The 18798-nt window shown below is 52.9% G+C and overlaps 1 protein-coding gene and 1 non-coding gene across 2 annotated transcripts in view; one reads left to right on the forward strand and one right to left on the reverse strand.

Annotated features, from left to right (window-relative positions):
* Positions 1-18798, reverse strand: part of CMIP (c-Maf inducing protein) — a 237977-nt gene that overhangs the window by 35554 nt on the left and 183625 nt on the right. Inside the window, exons 4-7 of the mRNA XM_029213509.1 lie at positions 16910-17071; positions 11984-12025; positions 5124-5186; positions 2308-2388 (exon numbers count right to left, since the gene is read on the reverse strand). Coding sequence (XP_029069342.1) covers positions 2308-2388; positions 5124-5186; positions 11984-12025; positions 16910-17071 — 348 coding nt within the window. The remainder of the gene's footprint in view (positions 1-2307; positions 2389-5123; positions 5187-11983; positions 12026-16909; positions 17072-18798) is intronic.
* On the forward strand, positions 10986-11058 carry TRNAG-CCC. The gene has a single exon. It is a non-coding gene; the product is annotated as a tRNA-Gly (tRNA).

Raw genomic sequence — 18798 nt, forward strand, 5'->3', positions numbered from 1 at the left:
CACCTCACACTACATCCACAGTGACTTTAAAGTTAACAATCAGGGGACTTCCCTGGTGGCGCGGTGGTTAAGAATCTGCCTGCCAGTGCAGGGGACACGGGTTCCAGCCCTGATCCGGGAAGATCCCACGTGCCGCGGAGCAACTAAGCCCGTGTGCCACAACTACTGAGGCCGCACACCACATTTACTGAAGCCCGCACGCCTAGAGCTCGTGCTCCGCAACAAGAGAAGCCACCGCAATGAGAAGCCCGCACACCACAACGAAGAGCAGCCCCCGCTCGCCACAACTAGAGAAAGCCCGTGCGCAGCAATGAAGACCCAAAGCAGCCAAGAATGAATAAATAAATAAATAAATAAACAAAACGGGGGGGGGGGTAAACAATCAGGGACCTTTTCCTCCCAGCTGGCCCAGGCCACAGAGTGCCCTTGCAATGATTAAAGCCTAAATTAAGGCAGCACACACACACACACACACACACACACACACACACACACACACACCCATCCCCCAGGGGAGTTTCTTTGTTAGTTCTTGTTCAGAAAACAAGAAATACATTTATCTCAAATTAAGGAGGATCTCAGAAATAAGCAACAATTTAATTATGGTGTGTGATCACTCAGGGATAATGGTAAAGAGAATCTGTAGGGTACCAACATGGTACAACCGGTAGTGGCTGCTTGGAATGCTGTGCAGAGAAAGACTCTGAAGCTAACTCTGGGCTCTGCAGGAGGAGTGCTGTAATTGGCTAATGATGTCTGCCGGGGTGTGGGATGGGGGAGAGTGGCACATGTGTCACACTTTCCATTCCTGACTGGGGAAGGGGGTAGGTTATGTACTATGCTTTGGGGATCTGGTGTGGAGACAGGAAAGCTACCTCACAAACAAAATTGTGAGCAGGTCACCCCTTTTCAGAGCTGTTTTCACATGCTGCCTGTCGACAGGGTGGGGGGGCAGTAGTCACGGTCACCCCACAACCGATTCAGTGGCCCAACGTGTGATGCAATGACACAGATGCTTCCACGCCACCCAGGCAACATCAGTCCAGGTTGGTGGCTGGCTCAGCAGAGCCTGTTGGAACACCAGCCCTTGCTTTAGACTGCCGGCTCCCTAGCACCACTCGTGAGAGACCACACCTGCCCACAGGGCCCTGAGTAGCCTACAGAAATCACGGCTGCCCACAGGTCCTGGGAGGACCCACGGCCCTTCCTGGGTTTCCGCTTCCTCATCTGTAGAAGGAGGTCACGGGCTGTCCTGGGGGTCACGTGACATAACACACTGGAGCGTCACACTGCATCCGGCTCTGAAAGGTGCTCCGTAAATACCTGAGAGTAGGTGCTAGTTGTTCTTATTCCCAGCTGGGGCCCTGGGGCCAGTTAGAGGACTTTGCTCAGCCTCAGTTTCCCCATGTGTAACACAGAGAAAACAATGACATTTGCTGCTCTCACTGGACTGAGGACAGAATGCAAAAGGGCCAGCAGATTACAAGAGCCCGGACCACTGAGTGCATAATGAAATTCTGCGCCTATGTTTTTTAAAATTAACCTAATTTAAGTCCATACTTTATGCGGATTTCCTCCATTTTCCCCTAATGTCCTTCTTCTGTCCCAGGATCCCATCCAGAAAACTCCACTGCAATTACTCATCATGTCTCCTAGGGCCTCTATGCTGTGACCGCTTCTCAGACTCTCCTTGTGTTCGATGACCTGGCAGTTCTGAGGGCCATCAGGTGTTCTGTAGAATGTCCCTCAGCTGGGATTAGTCTGATGTTTTTGTTATGATTAGACTGAGGGGGTGGGTTTGAGAGAGAAGACCCGCGAGGTCCAGGGCCCTCCTCCTCACATCACACCAAGGGTACATGCCGCACTGTGACTTAACACTGTGGACGGTGACCCTGACCTCTGGCTGAGGTCATGACTGTCAGGTTTCTGCACTGTACAGCCCTCTTTCTGCCCTTTCCATGGACGCTCCTATGGGTAGCCCCCTCTTAAGGAGTGAGGAGTTCCCTCCCCTTCCTCGAGGGCTGAGTTTCTACAGATATTATTTGTGACTCTACACACCTATCTCTTCTCTCCCAGCCACATTATTTTTGTCATTCTTACCGTGGAAAGATTCCTCCTGTTGTCTTAAGAGCAAAAACCAGAACCAAGCCGGGTAGGGTGCATGAAAACCCACAGGATGCAACAGAACCCCAAGCCCAGTCCCTGGCCGTCAGCCTCCAACCCCATCCCAAAATCTTAGGAAAAGTGAAAGACTGGAAGCTTGTGCCCCTCCCCTGGCTCTGTGGTCCGGGTGTCGGGGGAACTTACCATGTTATGCTTGAGGATTCTCTGGACCACGGGGGTGAACACTTCAATGACCACCATAGACCGGGGCCGCTCTCTGCAGTGCTGGGGAGGCAGGAGGAAATGGTCAGCACCGAGCCTGGCGGGGTCCAGCCGGGGCCTGCGGAAGCCCTGACCGTGGTCTGTGGCTCGGGGCAGTGAGCCCGGCTCTGGTGCCTGGGTTCCCCTGCTCAATACTGCTGCATACTTTTTTGTTCATTTTGGGGGAGTGAGAAAAGTGGGTGGGGATGGAATCTTCTGTTTGCTTTTTGTTTTGATCTGACTGACGGTCTGAGGTTGTTTCAGGGGGGTACAGACAGGAGTCCGTTCCCACACAATCCTATTTAACAGGGCAAGATCCCCACAGCACTAAGGTTCGGCGCGCGCGTGGTCTACCAGAGGAGTTTCTTGAAAATCAGGTGCAAGAATACCGGGGTTAGTGCTTGGATGCCAGAATCTCGAAAATTCTGTGACTTCTCAATTGAAGGCTTTGATAAGCTGGCTGCAGGGTGCAGGCCACACGCAGCTCTTGGAAGTATTTTATCTCACCAGCATGGGGTTTTTGTTTTTCAAAGTGAAACTGAAGGTCTTCAGGTGGAACAGACTATGTGCTGCTCTACCACATTTAAACCTGCCTGGGCCTGAAGGTGCTGTTTCCAACCCTGGAAGAGGACACTGGACTTGGGATGTTAGAAATCCTAGACTATTCTTGATAAGTAAACTTTCCCCAAATCTCGGGGTCCTGGCTTCCAAGTCTGGCAGGAGAGGCTGCCTGGGTGTGTCCAGAGAGCTGGCCAAGTGGACCCGGTGGAGGCGACTTTGTTCCCTCAAGCCTCCCTCTCTGGGTGGGCTGCCTGATGGAGGAAGTGCTGAGGTTGCGACTCCAACCCCCCGCCCCGCCACCCGAGGGGAAACAGCCCCCCCCCGCCCCGCCACCCGAGGGGAAACAGCCCTGAGTCTCACCGATCCCTGTGCCTGGGCCCCTCGCTCCAAACGGCAGGGCAGCTACCCAGGGAGTTCTATCAGGAAATGCCAAAAGGGATGGTGTCCTCCACATCACTGTTTTTCAAACTGTGCTACCAGGAACCCTCAGGTATGATTTACTTTGAACAAAGGTCCATTGTTCTAGAACAAAAGTCTGAATGCCCTGAGATCTGGGAGAAACCACCCTGCTTGAGAGGGGAACAAGGAGCAGGTCTGGATTAAATGGGACAAAATACTAAGAGAGGAGATGACCCGCCGAGACAGGTAAGGGAGCAGCTGGCCGCTCTCTCAGGAGCCCATACACTGGGTGACCTGCCTGCCCTGCTTGGGGGCACAACGCCAGGTGCTAGGGGCAGAGAAGGCCTGTCTTAGTCGTGTGCAGTCCCACCAAGTGGTTACTCCTTCCGCAGCTGTTCCCCACGGGGGAGGGGGGCCTTGGTACAGCACAGGGCCCGATGCCTAGACACGCCCTTGCACACACACACACAATTGTACACTCGGGGCTCACCCGCGTGGGCCAGAGGGCACGCACTGGCACACGCCCACATTAAGAGATGCACCTGGGCATTTCAGGTAGCAGGCTGGGCCCACCCTCTGCTCTGTGGGTCGCTGGGAAAGGTCTGCTGATGGAGAGACAGGGCCAAAGAGGATGATGTGATCCTGTCTCCCTAAAGCTTGCGTCCCCTAACACACATAGAGGACATGCTCCCTGGGTGAGGGGACAGAGGAGCAATAAGTGCACCACGGTCCCCTTCACCCCAGAACCAGCAGGTCCCTAGGAGCCCGCTCTGCCACGCCACGCGCCTGTCTCACTGGTGCACACAGCCCACACCCCCAAAGGACGGTGTGTGGCCATGGAAGGAACAAGCTCGGTGAAGGGGGTCGGCGAGAGGAAGAGCAGGGGAGCGCTGGGAAAGCAGCAAAGCCAGGCCCTGCGACTTTCCAAGGACATCAGACCATTGCATTAAAAAAAATCACCCAGGGGCTTCCCTGGTGGCGCAGTGGTTGAGAGTCTGCCTGCCGATGCACGGGACACGGGTTCGTGCCCCAGTCCTGGAAGATCCCACATGCCGCGGAGCGGCTGGGACCTTGAGTCATGGCCGTTGAGCCTGCGTGTCCGGAGCCTGTGCTCCGCAACGGGAGAGGCCACAACGGTGAGTCCCACGTACAGGGAAAAAAAAAAAAAAAAAAAAAAATCACCCAGCAAAGGATCAAACAGGATCGTGTGCTGGTCCAGCCCCCGGGCCACCAAGGTGCTCTCAGACGGGGGATGCCTGGTCCCTGACGTGCTCTGGGGATGTTCCACGTAGATCCCACTGCAAGGCTGGCCTGGCGTGGGGTCCCTGGGACTGGATGTCCTGCACCAGGGCTCCTCCAAGCTCACCTGGCATCCCCCGCCTGCCTGCCCTGCTCAGGGAAAGCCCCACGGCTGTGCCCTCACTGTGGGCCGGCCGGTGCTCACAGGAGCCCTGGCTAATAATAATAGCCCAGCTCTGATGTCAGGAGCTCAGAAAGTCTGCTGCAAACTTCTCCCAAGACAGCCAGGAAGACATTCCAAGGAAAACTCTGATGCTCCTCCCTGACCTGCTGGTCTGACCCTGGGTCTCGCTTATCACCTGTCTGGCAGAGAGGGGGCTGTAACCCAAGAACGGGGTGCCTGGCTTGTCTCTGGCTGTGTCTGGGGCCCTGACCTGGGTCGGGGCCGGGGGAGGGTCTAAGTTTGGTTTTCAGCAAATTTTGCAAAACCAACCCCTGCCATGCACATACTGAGACAGGCTGCTTCCTGAAAACACAGGCCTGCTTCAGCAGTGCCATACCTTGCAAAAGAATTCACAGAGATCTGGTGGTGGATGGTTGTTTTCCAGCAAAGGAGCGATTGCCTGAAAGAAAAGGAACAAACGTCAGTCGGAATCCCTTGGAAGGAACTGTAGGGGTGGGGGTGGGGGTGTCTACGTAAGATGGTTAACTCACGGTGGAAAGCACAACCTCCTTGTCACCCTCTGGGCAAAAAAGCCATCCTCTAACTTGCTGGCCAGAGCTCCTAAATTGTGTGTGTGTGGGGGTACGTGGCTCCCACTGAGAAGCTGATAAAATCTCTGGGCTGCCCCCTAGAAAAATATACATCTGTAACGATGCATGCAACTTTAGGGGTTTCACGACCTGCTGATGACCATCCGCGTCCCCCATGGATCAACAGTCCCTGCCTACGAGGCAGGACGTGTGGTGGTTATAAGCCCAGGCTTTGGGGGCAGAGTTCTGGGTGCAAGTCCTGCTTCAGGCACTTGCTATGATGTGACCATTAGAGCAAGTTATTTCATCTCTCTTAACCCTGTGGTCCCCACCAGGAAGGTGAACCAGAGAGCATCACTTTGAGGGTGAGCGGAGGGAATCTGTGCAGAGAAGGCTTCTTAGCCTGGCCCTGTGAGCACCTGCGGCTGGCCCTTGCTTGCAGCGCAGCTGTCCTGTGCACTGCAGGATGTCTGGTAGCATCCTTGCTCTCAACCCCCAACCCAACCATGACAATCAAAACTGCCTCCAGGGCTTCCCTGGTGGCGCAGTGGTTGAGAGTCCGCCTGCCGACGCAGGGGACACGGGTTCGTGCCCCGGTCTGGGAAGATCCCACGTGCCGCGGAGCGGCTGGGCCCGTGAGCCATGGCCGCTGAGCCTGTGTGTCCGGAGCCTTTGTTCCGCAACGGGAGAGGCCACGACAGTGAGAGGCCCGCGTACCGCAAAAAACAACAACAACGACAAAAAAAACCTGTCTCCAGATGCACTTCATTTTATGTTAAGGGAGGTTAGAATTTCTAATGCCCCTTGAATTCATCCCTCACCGAGCCTTTTTTTTTTTTTTTTTTTTAATTTTTAAAAATTTGGCTGTGCTGCGTGGCGTGTGGGATCCTAAGTTCCCCGACCAGGGATTGAACCCGCGCCCCCTGCATTGGAAGTGTGGAGTCCTAACCACTGGACTGCCAGGGAAGTCCCACCACCGAGCCTTCTTAGGCCAGCTGTACACTGTTACCTGTTCCCACTGCCATTCCTGTGCAAGGTTCCCATGGCTCAGATGGTGTTTGATTCTTGATTTTTCTGCCCCTTTCATAATTTCTGTTTTAACGATTTTGCTAAATTTCAAATTCAAATAAAAAATTGGAACAATGGAAAAAAAGCTATGTCCAGACATCGCCAAATGCCCCTTGGGGGACAAAATCGGCCCCAATTGAGAACCCCTGGTGTAAAGTGCCTCTCCCAGCCTGAGATAAGGCCAGCTGTCCATAAACATTCATTATGGGATGGATGGTTAATGCCTATGTGAAGTCCACTCGCTGTGGACTGGTCACAACATTAGGAAATGGGAGACCCAGGACCCAGTTCCACACTGGTCACAACATTAGGAAACGGGAGACCCAGGACCCAGCACCGAGACTGCCGGGCTGTGTGACTGAGTGAGCAGCTTGGCCTCTCTGGACATTTCGTCTTCTAGTCTATAAAACGTGGAAAACTAGAGTTACCAATTCACAGGGTTGTTGGGGGGAGGTGATGAGAGAAAACTCTAGAAGCTTTGGTGTCTCAGGCTTGGGATAAGCCCACTGCCTGGAGTACAGTTTGTCCCTGACACCAGCACAGGGGGACCGTCTTGGGCTGTACTGGACACAGCGGCAATTTCGCTGACTCCTCAGGAAGGCTCTGGGGTCTCCCCATCACTGAGCCCCGTAGCCCAGACCCTGCCTGCTTGGTTTCAGAGGGTCTCCTGGCTCTGCTCCCGCAAGCAGGGCCTTTGGATGTGGGTGGGTACCCCTCGGTGAGGGCTTCCGCCTGTCTCAGGACCGTTAGGGGAAGGAACACGTAGCTCGATGGCAGCAGGGGGATGACCACCGGCCCATCTTCCCCATTATGTGGAAGACGAAATCATCGAAAGCTGAGTCTCTGCTTCACAGCAGCAACGGTCAGGCTGACCAACAAGTGGAGACGGGGCCCAGGGTCTCACTCGCCTAGGGCTAGGCGGTGCAACATGGTAGCCACTAGCCACGCGTAACTCTTCCCGTTGTAACTGACACGGAAGAAACGATTTCTTTCTTTCTTTCTTTTCTTTTTCTTGGCCACCCTCCATGGCTTGCGGGATCTTAGTTCCCCAACCAGGGATTGAATCCGTGCCCCCTACAGTGGAAGCGTGGAGTCTCAACCACTGGACCGCCATAGAATTCCCAAGAAATGATTCTAAAGGAAATGAAATTGAAAGTGCAGTTCCTCAGTCGCACTGACCGCATTTCCAGTGCTCACCGGCCCCATGAATCCAGCGGCCACTGCAATAAGCACAGCGCAAACGGAGAGCATGTCCATCACCACAGGCATCTCTCCCCGACGGTGTGGGAAGGCGGTTGGTGGGCTCCGACCTGACTGCAAGGCTGAGCCCACCACCCTCCCACAATCCCCTGTAGCTACGTGGACCAGTCATTACACTGATGATAATAATATACCAACAGCAACACCCACAATAGCCGTAGCTGTTGCAGGCACTGCCTGTGCTGGGCTCTGGGCTGTGTCATGCCACTTTATCTTCACTGCGTGCTGGGAGTGGGGTGTGCGTCTTGCCCTCTCCTCAGAGAGATGAAGTCTGCTGCCCAAGGTCGCATGGTTACAACGTGCTGGGGCCGGATTTGAAGCCATGTGTGTGACCCAGGATCCTGAATTATTCACCATGCTACTTCTCAGCCCGGGCTCTCCACACGACCAGGAAACAAGCAACCCGTCTCGTGACAACTCCATAGGAGGAGAAATGGGGCAATGAAAGACGATGAAACACCCCAAAGTAGGCCGGGCCCACGGTTCGGGCTCTGCACGCTCGTTTTCAGAAGTCAGGTGGGGACTCGCTGCTGCCCACGCGGGTGAACGCAGGGAGAGGTCTGGCCACAGCATGGGTGGCGGGGCAGGGCAAGCGCCTCCCCCAGCCCTCGAGTCGCTGCCTGGCCCGCGGCTCCACTCCCCACACTGAGCTCTGGGACCACCTCTGGGAGGAAGGATCACGTGCAGGGTGTACCCTCCTGGCTTCAGCCCCTTCAGTCAAGCTGGGCCCACCTCTTTCACAGGGATGAATCAAAGAATAAAGGAGTGGGAACAGATTAAGCGCCCACAGTGGGCGTCAGGCGTGGGCTCCGCGCTTCCACAGCTATTATCTCATTTGATCCTCATGACAACTCTGTGAGGTCAAGCGGTAGTGATCTCCATTTGTACAGATGAAGAGACAGAGGGTCAGGGAGGTTGTTACAAGGCCTGCCCCAGTCACAGAGTAAGGATCATTTTCGATCGTATTATTAATAAGAAGATTTTATGTTTCTGTGGCATCTTGCTATGAGCCTAGCCCTCTTCCAAGCATGTTCGGCGTGTTAGCCCATTTAACTTTCCCAGCAGCCCTGCAGGAAAAGGCACTGTTATCACACACATTTCATAGATGAGGGGACTGAGGCTTAGAGTGTCAAGTTAGCTGGAAATGACCTGAATGGCCATCTGGTTAAATACAAATACTCTAGAGCCAGTGGAAAGAATGGAGTATGGGGTAGAACAGTGGTTCTCAACCAGGGTCAGCTCTGCCCCGCCCCCAGGGGATATTAGCATGTATGGAGACAGTGCGATCATCACAACAGGGGAATGCTGGGTGGAGTTCTAGTGGGTGGAGGCCAGGGATGCTACTCAACATCCTACAATGCCCAGGACGGCCCCACCACAAACAATCATCCATGCCCAAATGTCACTAGTGCCGAGGGTGAGAAACCCTGGGTTAGACACGTGCTTGCATGTCTTGACTTGAAAGAATCTCCAAGACATGCTGTTAAGTGAAAAATCGAACACAGGACAACACATCAAGCTTCGCATCTTTAATGTTAAAAGCAAAAAATAAAAACACAACCGTGTCTGTCTCTGTGGGTTTGTCACCCCATGAAAACCTCCAGGGCTGCCTCTGAGGGGGTCGCTGGGATGGGGTGAAATCTTTTTTTTTTTTTTTTAAACAACGAAAATATGCTCATGAAATCCTCACAAAAGTACTTTAAAGAATATTTTAAAGATATTTTAAGTGAAATTAAAAGCTCTTCCATTACTCGCCCAAGGTCACAGCTGGTAGGGGGTGAGCCCAGGGTCTGCACTCAGCTCTGAACTTGAACCACACTCAGCTTTAAGCCCACGTCCTTCACCAGCACGTGGGAACGCCGCCGGAGTCTGGACTCCGGGTCCACGCTTGTCCAGTGACACGCCAGCTGTTACCCACGGCACTGACGCCTGACTGATGGGTTGAATGAAACCAACTTAAATTACTTGTGGAAGTACTTTTGAAAAATAAGTGCATAAAAAACAAAACAAAACCCAAGCCCCACTGGGAGAAGACTAATTGCCAACAGGTCAAATCAGAAAATGTAATGGCTGGAACGAAAGGAGGCTACAGGAGGCTTCACGATAATAACAGCATTGGTAATAGAGAACACTGAAAGCAAGGCTGTAAAACGGGGGGCTGAGGGTCAGACCCTGAGTTCGAATTCTTCCCTGTTCTCAGGCATCCCCGCTGATGCCTGAGTCCCATTAAGGGGTCAGCCCAGCCAAATTAGCTGAATAAATGCAGGCTGGATTTCTCAGATCACAATTCCTTTCCCAGGCTCCTCCCAAGTCCAAAGCCCTGACCCTCCTTCCAGGGCTGAGGTGCACAGTGGGACCCACAGGTGTTGCCAACCAGGAGGGGAAGATACCAACTCCTTCCCCGGCACCCACATCCTTGCCTGCTGCTCCACCAGCGACAGCCTCTTTGCCTTTGCCTGTGCTGGGCTCCCTGCCTGGACTGCCTTTCCCAGGAGCATCCTATCCACCTGTTAAGACTCAGTTCGCTTACCTCCTCCTTGAAGCCCTCTGCCATCCCCCTCCCACTCCCCTCCCTGAGAGAGGAGGTCAGGTGCCTGCCCTCTGTGCTCCGCTAACACCCTGAACAAATCTCAAGCCCGGACCACGTGATTTCTGGATTATCTGTCAGGTTCCGCCAGCACACAGTAATCCCTCAGCGGTAGCTCTGTCTGTGCAACAGAGACCAGCGTCTGGCACATACTTGTCCTCACATGTCAACGAATGTTTTGTTAAGTGAATTTATTAATTAATAACATGCCAGAGAAACGTGGTGGTGGGTGACTGGGGAGGTCCAGGCTGATGCTGTCCCTGTTCTAGCAAGAGGAGGCAATGGGTGGTCAGAGCAGAGCATGGGGAAAACCTCTATATTCTTAGCAGACACCCACTGAGCAGCTGCTATGCGCCAGACACTGCGGTTGGGACACCACAGAAGCTGCTGCCTTTACTCTCCACGATAAAAGCCCTAAGGCTCACGTCCTTTGGTGCCCACAGGACCCAGCTGCAGCATGGAGGGTGATTCTCCAGGCCGGGCTGGCCAGGGCCAAGTGGGTGGGCTCCCGAAGCCCTAAAGCAGCTCAGAGGGGCACGGTGTCTGGGATGCGGCCCTTGTGTCAAAGGCTGCAGCCGCGGGACCTCTTGGGCAGGTAACTGTTCCAGGTCCTTTCCTGGGCACACAAAGCTCTGCCTCTCACTTCCATTTTAAGTTCTGCCTTCCTGCTTCCTACTTCCTTAGGCTTTATGCTCCAGCAACGCTGAAGCTTCCAGAATATGCCATGTTGCTTTAAATCTCTGTGCATGGGACTTCCCTGGTGGTCCAGCGGTTAAGACTCCGCACTCCCAATGCAGGGGGCCCAGGTTCGATCCCTGGTCAGGGAACTAGATCCCACATGCCGCAACTAAAGATCCCGCACGTGGCAACAAAGATCCCATGTGCCGCAACTAAAGACCCGGCGCAGCCAAATAAATAAATATTAAAAAAAAAATTTCTCTGCATGTTTTGCTTTCTCTCTCTGGAAAGCCCTTCCCCTGTTTTGCCATCTGGCAAACCCCTATTGATCCTTCGAAACCCGGCTCAGACATCATCGCCTTTGGGAAGCTCTCTGGCTTCTTTCCCAGGTGAGTTTATCACTCTACTCTCTATGTTACACGCCTCTTATTTTTGCAGCGATCTCATTTAATAGACCAAGAACTCCTTGGGAGCAGGGGCTATCTTAGTTACCTGTGGATTCAAATACAGAGCTCAGTGCTTGGCACCCAGTAGGTGCAACTTCATTTCTTTCTTCTCTCTTGGGAGAACCACATTTCATAGTTTAAAATCACCCAGGAAGATATTTTACACCAAAGATGCTCACATCAAAGTCAAGTCCCAGAAACTACTATCGCACTTTGCACATCAGAGGGAATTCAATATGGGTTTCTAGGTGTGGATTAACTGGGAGCATGTCCTGGGGCAAGAAAGAGAGAGTTTACCTTTCAGCTAACAGGGTTACGGGCTGAGAGTAAATTATACGGTCTCTGCCATCTCCGGCCTCCACTCCCTGCGACCGACTCGGGAAGGAGGAGGCGATTAAGGCACATTTGCTACCAACCTCAGAGAGTGATAATTACATCCCCCCAATCAACTGGGGCTCTGACACGTGCAAAGGCAGGAGGGAGACATGTCTGGCCTGATAGAAAAGACAAAATTGAGCAAGGCCACCGTGCTGGGGGATGATGCTGGCGTTTCAAGAGTTCACTCAAACCAGGGGAGGCTTGTGGGCACAGGAGGTGGGCAGAGGGAGAGGGGCTGCCCGGGACTTACCACAATGATGTTTTCATGCTCTTGGGCAGTCAAGTTTGTGTTCTGAAGGATGAGCGGAGAGAGCAGGAGGAAAACAAAGCAAAACACACTATTAATAAAATGGAAATTGGGAGATTGGGACTGACACATACACACTACTATATATAAAGGAGAGAACTAATAAGGACCTACTATGTAGCACAGGGAACTCAATACTCTGTAATGGCCTATATGGGAAAAGAATCTAAAAAATAGTGGATATATGTACACGTATAACTGATTCGCTTTGTTGTACAGCAGAAACACAACATTTTAAATCAACTATACTCCAATAAAAATTAAAAATAAATTAATAAATAAAATGGAACATTTGCATCTCAAAGGTCCATGCAGTTTCAAATGCTTTCAGCCTCTCGGACAGAGGGCACTTGTCACTTTTTCTTAATTAAATAGATCAGAAGACCCTCAAAGGCAGGGTCGGAAGCAGGGGAAGGACGGCTTCGGGGCAGGAAGAATTGAGTTCCAAGTCCCTGTTTCACCACCGGAGTGACGTGACCTTGGACTAGTCACTTCTCAGTGAGACAGTTTCTTCTTCCGTAGATGGGGCTCCTCTTTGGGCTTAAACTCATGCTTGGCCCTCGTCATAGTGACACATGCCACTTGGAAGGCCAGAGGCAGCTTCATAATAAACATGTAAAGAAACAGACTTTCGGGCCTTGACTTTGTGCTAGGTAGTCTTTGGGGAGCAGCACATGGAATATTTCAGTGGTTCCCAAACTAGGTTCCCAGGGAACACTAGTGTTCCATGAGTTGGCCCAAGATGGTCTAGCTATGTTTAAATTCTAGCAATCAACTTGCAAAAATATTAAGCGGAATGGATTAAACTTGCTAAATTTCTAGGGTTTTTTCCCTCCCCCCCAGCAATCTGGAATTTGCTTACACAGCTGGTACCTGTGACCACCATCCTGTGTATGCAATGAGGATGCGAATGAGGAAAGGGATGAATATGCAATAAGCAAGAGACAGTGAAAAAAACTCAGAAACAGCCACTATTGTCTTTTTTGCTAGTGTCCTGGTGTGTTCTGCTCTGACCATCTGTCTCAGTGGACACAAGCTTTCACTGGTGTCAACTCTTATTTCCTAACAGCCGTGTTTGCTGTTCATAACGCACCTCCTCGTTGGGCAGTAAACCCCAAGATTGACTGTTCCCGGGTTCTAGAAAGAGCTCCACAGGCTGAACAGGTTTGAGAAGTACCTGTTAGCTGATGCATTTACACCAGCTACAAGTGGAAGAAAAGCTAGTGAGCTGTGGATTTCCTTTTGTCCAGTAAGCTGGCTGCCTAAGGGGTGAAGGCGGCACAGAACCAGGGTCAGTGCCTGAGCGCCATGAGCGTCCCGGTTCCCATGGAGACCGCCTGACTTATGTGCTTGGGATCCAGGACACGTGGGAGGATGTTTTTTGGATTCTAACACCTTTTTCTTTTTGTGGATGCTGGTGTGGCTTGAGCACCCTGCTTATGACAGATTATTAAACACCAGCCATTTTTCAGCCGAGGGCAGAGGAAAGCCTGGCTTTGGTCTTTCCTACTCACTACACCTAAGGCACTGTTGTCAGGGCTTTGCTACACTCCTCCCACCCATTTCCTGTTCTTGGGATAGGTTCTATTATCCCAATGACAGATGAGGAACCAGTGGCTCACCCGGGAGCACGGGTAACAGGTGGTGGAGTGGAGATCTGACCCCTGTCTGTCCTGTTCCAAAGCCTATACCGCCAACCACTGAGCTATACAGCTCAGTCCATGCGAGGGGAGGTTCCATCTTTCAGGCTGCCGTGGGAGCTCCGAAGGGACCAGCCATCCCTCACCACACCCAAGCACCTTTCCAAGAAGAGCCTCTGGCAGACACAGGTGCCGTTTCTTTGGTCCCAGTCACCGGTGACGGCACATGGCACTCTGCAGGGAAACTTCTCTCCACTAAGGCCATTTCTGACCCGGGGTGGAGAGCTCTCACTAACAGCCACTGCCCTGGAGGGGACACTTGAATCCTGAACCGAGCGGCCACTCCACACACTCAACCCAGCAAAGGCCCGGGAGGGTGGGGATGCCAGCTTTAACAGGCCTGTCCTCCCCTTCCCTCCCTTGGGATCCTGCCCACCTTCTGGTCGCTTTGGTGATGCCTGGGGCCTCTTAGGAGGAGGCCTCAGGAACAGCTTAAGTAAAGAGAACAGACAGGGAATCCAGTCCATACACAAAAAAGGGCAAGAAAGAGGGAGAGTCTGTTTTTCCACCCATCCCCTCTAGACATCTAGCTGAGGGTGCTGAAGGTCAAGTTCACAGCCATCTCCCACGATAACAGAAATGTGACCTGTTATCAATTGGTCCCTATACATCAGGCACAATGCCAGGCACAGTATACATATTAGAGCATCCAATCCCTAGTTCTGTGAAACGGGTGCTAATCTTAGCCCCAACTCATAGATGAAAACAGCACTGAGCGATCCAGTACCCTGAGCAAGGCCAGGGAGCTCCTGAGAGGAGAACCGGGTCTTCCTCACTCTGCACACCTGCTCTTAACTGCCGTCCTTGGTGGCTGGGTCCCTCACTCACGAAAAAGTCTCTACCAATTCAGGTAATGTCACATTAGCTTTGCAGTTGGGCAGACCTGGGCCTGGGTCCTGCCTACCCCTCATCCAAGTGACCCTGGGCAGGCGACTTAACCCCTTGGAGCCTCCGTTTACATTTCCGTATGTTTTAATACTTACCTTGCAGGGTCGCTGGGAGAAATGTAAAAGGGCTGGTGTAAATGCCCGCCACTGTGATCGTCACAGAGAACGTGTTCAGAAAACGTCAGCATCGCTCGGAGAGGCGTTAGCCTCACTGGAGGGGATGCCACCTGGGCTGCGGTCCCAGCTCTGTCCCTCGCGAACAGCAGCTCTTAGCAGTAAATTGGGGATAACACGGACCCCTTGCCTGACTCACAGTTGGTGCATAGCAAATCCAAGCTTCCTCCTTATTTTTCCTTTAAATGCCTCTGTCTCTCTACCCTAGCGCTTGGGATCAGCTGACTTTGAGATCCTTGATCTAAAGCCTCAGAAGTGATGCAAAGCCCACGAGCACGTGGTCACATGAAACATATCTGAGACGGGCAAGAAATCCCACCAGAGGTCGGCCACAGTGTCATCTGCCACCTTCTCCATCGTCCTGATGACAAGCCTGATTTAATGACAGTGTGATGGCGGCTGAGACGGGTGGGATTGATGGGGTGGGCGGTGCAGCTCTGCAGTAAGAGCTAGACAGCCTTAAGGTGAAACTTCCGGCCCCACTGCTTTCTCGGCAGGTCACTCGGTATCTCTGGGCCTCAGCTTTCCCATCTGTGAAATGGAGACAGCAAGGGCTGTCTCTCGGGGAGCATGAGGATTAGATGGGATGCTGTGTGCGTGGCACCCGGCGCCTGCGCAGCACGTAGCAGGTGCTTCCTGAGGGCGAGCTGCTTCCCCTTCTCCAGATGAGAAGCCAGTCCCGGGCCTGCCGACAAGCCCTTCCCGCTCAGGTGGGAAGCCTGGACTCGAGGCCGGGTGTACGGCACAGGCCTCAAATCCCAGACCTTGACCGTGATTCATTTCAGAGCCAGGGTCTTTACTCTTCTGTGGGACGAGGCTGGTCTCCCACCCGAGGACAGACACGTCCTCTGCTCCTTTGCCACCCACTTTCTACCTCTTGCTCCCACCTCCTCCCAGGGCGAGGGACCCTCTCTATTCAGCAGACATGGAAGGCCTGGGCCAGTTTCCTGGACCAACGGGCAGTGACCAGCCTGGGTCTGCAGAGAAAGCGGAGGTTCTAGGTAGCAGGGAACTTGTGCCGGAGTCCGAGGCGGGGTGGGTGGGAGAAGCCATCAAGGGCACCGGGGCAGCCAGAGAAGCAGGGGCCGCTCCCTGGGGAGAGGGACAGAGAGATAGCTCTGCTGGCCACGCATAGCTGAAACCAGGAGTCATCAACCCCAGTGTCCCTAGAGGGCCAGGCAGGCAAATAAATGAGAGAAGTATTAATATCTGTCAAGTGCTTAAAATAGCACTGGAGCACAGTAAACAGAGAGATGTTTCCGAGCACCCCTCGCCCTCCATCCGGCAGCCTAACTGACGGATTAAAGCCTCAGGTCCCACTGTCTTTCCTGCCAGAACGTAAGCTCTAGGAGGGCAGGGGACCATCTTCATCCAAGGGCGCAGAACAGCGCCTGGCACACGGCACACACTCAAAGTGTGGGGCTGCCTGGCAAAGCCGACGGCTCAGATGGGCGGCACTAAGCAGCGAGCTGCAAAGTGCTGCTGGATTTTCCGACCGTTTTTAAAGAGAACCTGGAAATTCCTATTTTGTTGTGAAATCTCTCGACTTTTAATATCCTGTGTGAGTTGAAGGACAGCTATGGGCTGTGAGGGATGATTAGAGCTGAAAGCCATGTCTGCGTGGACCTCCAGTGCTGGCGGGGGACGGGGCGGGGGGAGACGGAGGCAGACCAACGCCATGGGTATAGGAAGGGCAGTCTGGGGGCTTCACGGACGTGTTCCCGCTCAGGAACGAACTAGAGAATTCTGAAAGCAGCTGCCATCATCACCATCGCCAGCCCAGCTCGGGCCCAAGAGAAACACCCACCATGTCCTCCCTCGAATCCAGTCTTGGGGCACAACAGGGAGGCAACCACTCTACCATCGTCCCTGGACGGCTCAGCTGGAAGCACCGGGGGCAAACCTCCTTCTCAACTCCCTCGTGTCGCTGGGGGACCGCTCACCTCCTCCCGCAAAAGGGAGACAACACAGACTCAAATTCGAATTCTGCTGCTTGGTACCGGGTGGTACTCAGCAGGTGTAAAGGAAGCCGACTTCAAAGTGGCGGGGGGTGCGTGGGTGGGGAATGGGATGGCACAGTGCGAAATCAAGCCAAGGGGAAGCGTTACCTCTGAGAGCAGTTTCGAGACGATTTCCAGTGGGGCTTGGTTGATGGAGTCATCCTGCAGGGGGGACGTCAGGGCCATGTCCACCAGCGTTCGGATCTCCTTCAAGACGACTTCCCAACGGCTTGGGTTACTCAGGACTTTCTTGTATTTGTAAATCTTTTTCTGGTTGGGAGAGAAAAAGAGACCCACACGTGTTATTAACAGGCCAGGGGTGGAATATACAAGACGATCAAAGAATCAGATGTACTGGATGTGAAAGGCCCCATGTCTGGACCCCTCCCCGCCCCATCAGAATCCGACCCCCGAAGAAGGGACAGTCTTGCCCCAAGTCGAAGGCTGCATTTGCATAGTCAGGCCTCCTGAACGCTAGTAATTTCCACTCCTTTTCCAATGACATAAAAAAAAAGATGAAGCTATTTATCCTTCAGGTTATATCTTTTGCCAAACTTGTTCCCCAAGTATTCAAACGCAATAGGAGGGGAAGCATTCCGGGTCCACAAAGGCACTTTCTTTGCGTTGGAGGCACTGTTTCTGCTCACCCTGACCCTAAGAGGTCCCCCTGGAGACTGTGCTCAGCTGGGAAACCTGACAGACAGGCTTGGGGCCTGGAATTCAGCTCCAGCCAGGTGGGGACCGAGCCCAGAATGGTCCTCAGCTTCCACCTGGGGAGTAAGATGGGTGCGTTCTCACCTCAGCATCCAAAGCTGGCAAGCGGCTGGGGCAGTGGCCGCGGCTCTGTCCATATGAGGCCGGGCTGGTTCCGCCCTCTGACATCATGGAAACAGAAGCCCTCTCTGAGGCCGAGGTCCCAGCCTGCGCTCCCCCGGCTCCGCAGTGGCCTGCCCCACTGCCGCCTGGCTTGCCTGGGCATCTCTCTCTCTAACTGGATAAACTTCATTAAGTGCTCTCTGCTCCTTGGGGAAAACCTAATTTTAATGTCACTGAGCCAGCAGCCAGCTGGGTGACATGTCACAATCTCTGAACCAAAGTCTGAATGAGAGCAGGAGGAGGTGAGGGTCCCCCACTGGCCCCAAGGCTCAAAGAGAAGCTTGTAGGCCACCAGTGTCTCCCCGACCACTTAGTTTCTGAGTTAAGAATTACAAAGGGTCTTGGAAGCCAAGGCCTAAAATGAATCATTTGGGGGACAAATTCTGCATCCAACTGGGTAGCTCTCTGTGCTGAGGCATGGTGGTGGAACAGGTGGTCGACTGTAGGATCAGACAGGCCTGGTTCTTCCCATAAAGTATTTCACCTTCGGAGCCTCAGCCTCGTCTTCTGTAAATTATGCATGAAAATACCCTGTGGCCTCTTCCAATGTGGAACCCTTATAAATCCTGGACCCAGGTGGTCCCCTCTCTGTAAGGAGTTAGAGTCAAAAGCGTAGTCCAAACAGCACAACCACATAACCCGAAGGGAACTCGCGATACTCAACCTGCCTCTTCTGAAAAACTTTAAAGGAATGAAATGGACAACCCTCAGTGATCCGGACAGCACCCCATTTTTTTCTCCCATGTTTTTCCCACACTGCATGATGTTCTGGAGCCTCTTATTTGCTAATCATACCCCTGCACCACCACCATCACCCACTTAGTTAACTACACCTAAGTTTATTTCCCATAGTCATCCCAGATCTTCCTTACGTCAATCTCCGTAGTCTGCCTCTCCCTCCTCCTCTCTCTCCTTCCACACACTCTGCCGGCCCCACTGCCTCCCTCCCTCTCTCCAGTTTTTTTTTTTTTTTTTTTTTTACATCTTTATTGGAGTATAATTGCTTTACAATGGTGTGTTAGTTTCTGCTTTATAACAAAGTGAATCAGTTATACATATACATATGTTCCCATATCTCCTCCCTCTTGCATCTCCCTCCCTCCCACCCTCCCTATCCCACC

This window comes from Monodon monoceros, unplaced genomic scaffold, assembly GCF_005190385.1.
Source record: "Monodon monoceros isolate NGI ecotype Baffin Bay Population unplaced genomic scaffold, NGI_Narwhal_1 Super_Scaffold_10, whole genome shotgun sequence".
In the NCBI taxonomy this organism is placed as follows: Eukaryota; Metazoa; Chordata; class Mammalia; order Artiodactyla; family Monodontidae; genus Monodon; species Monodon monoceros.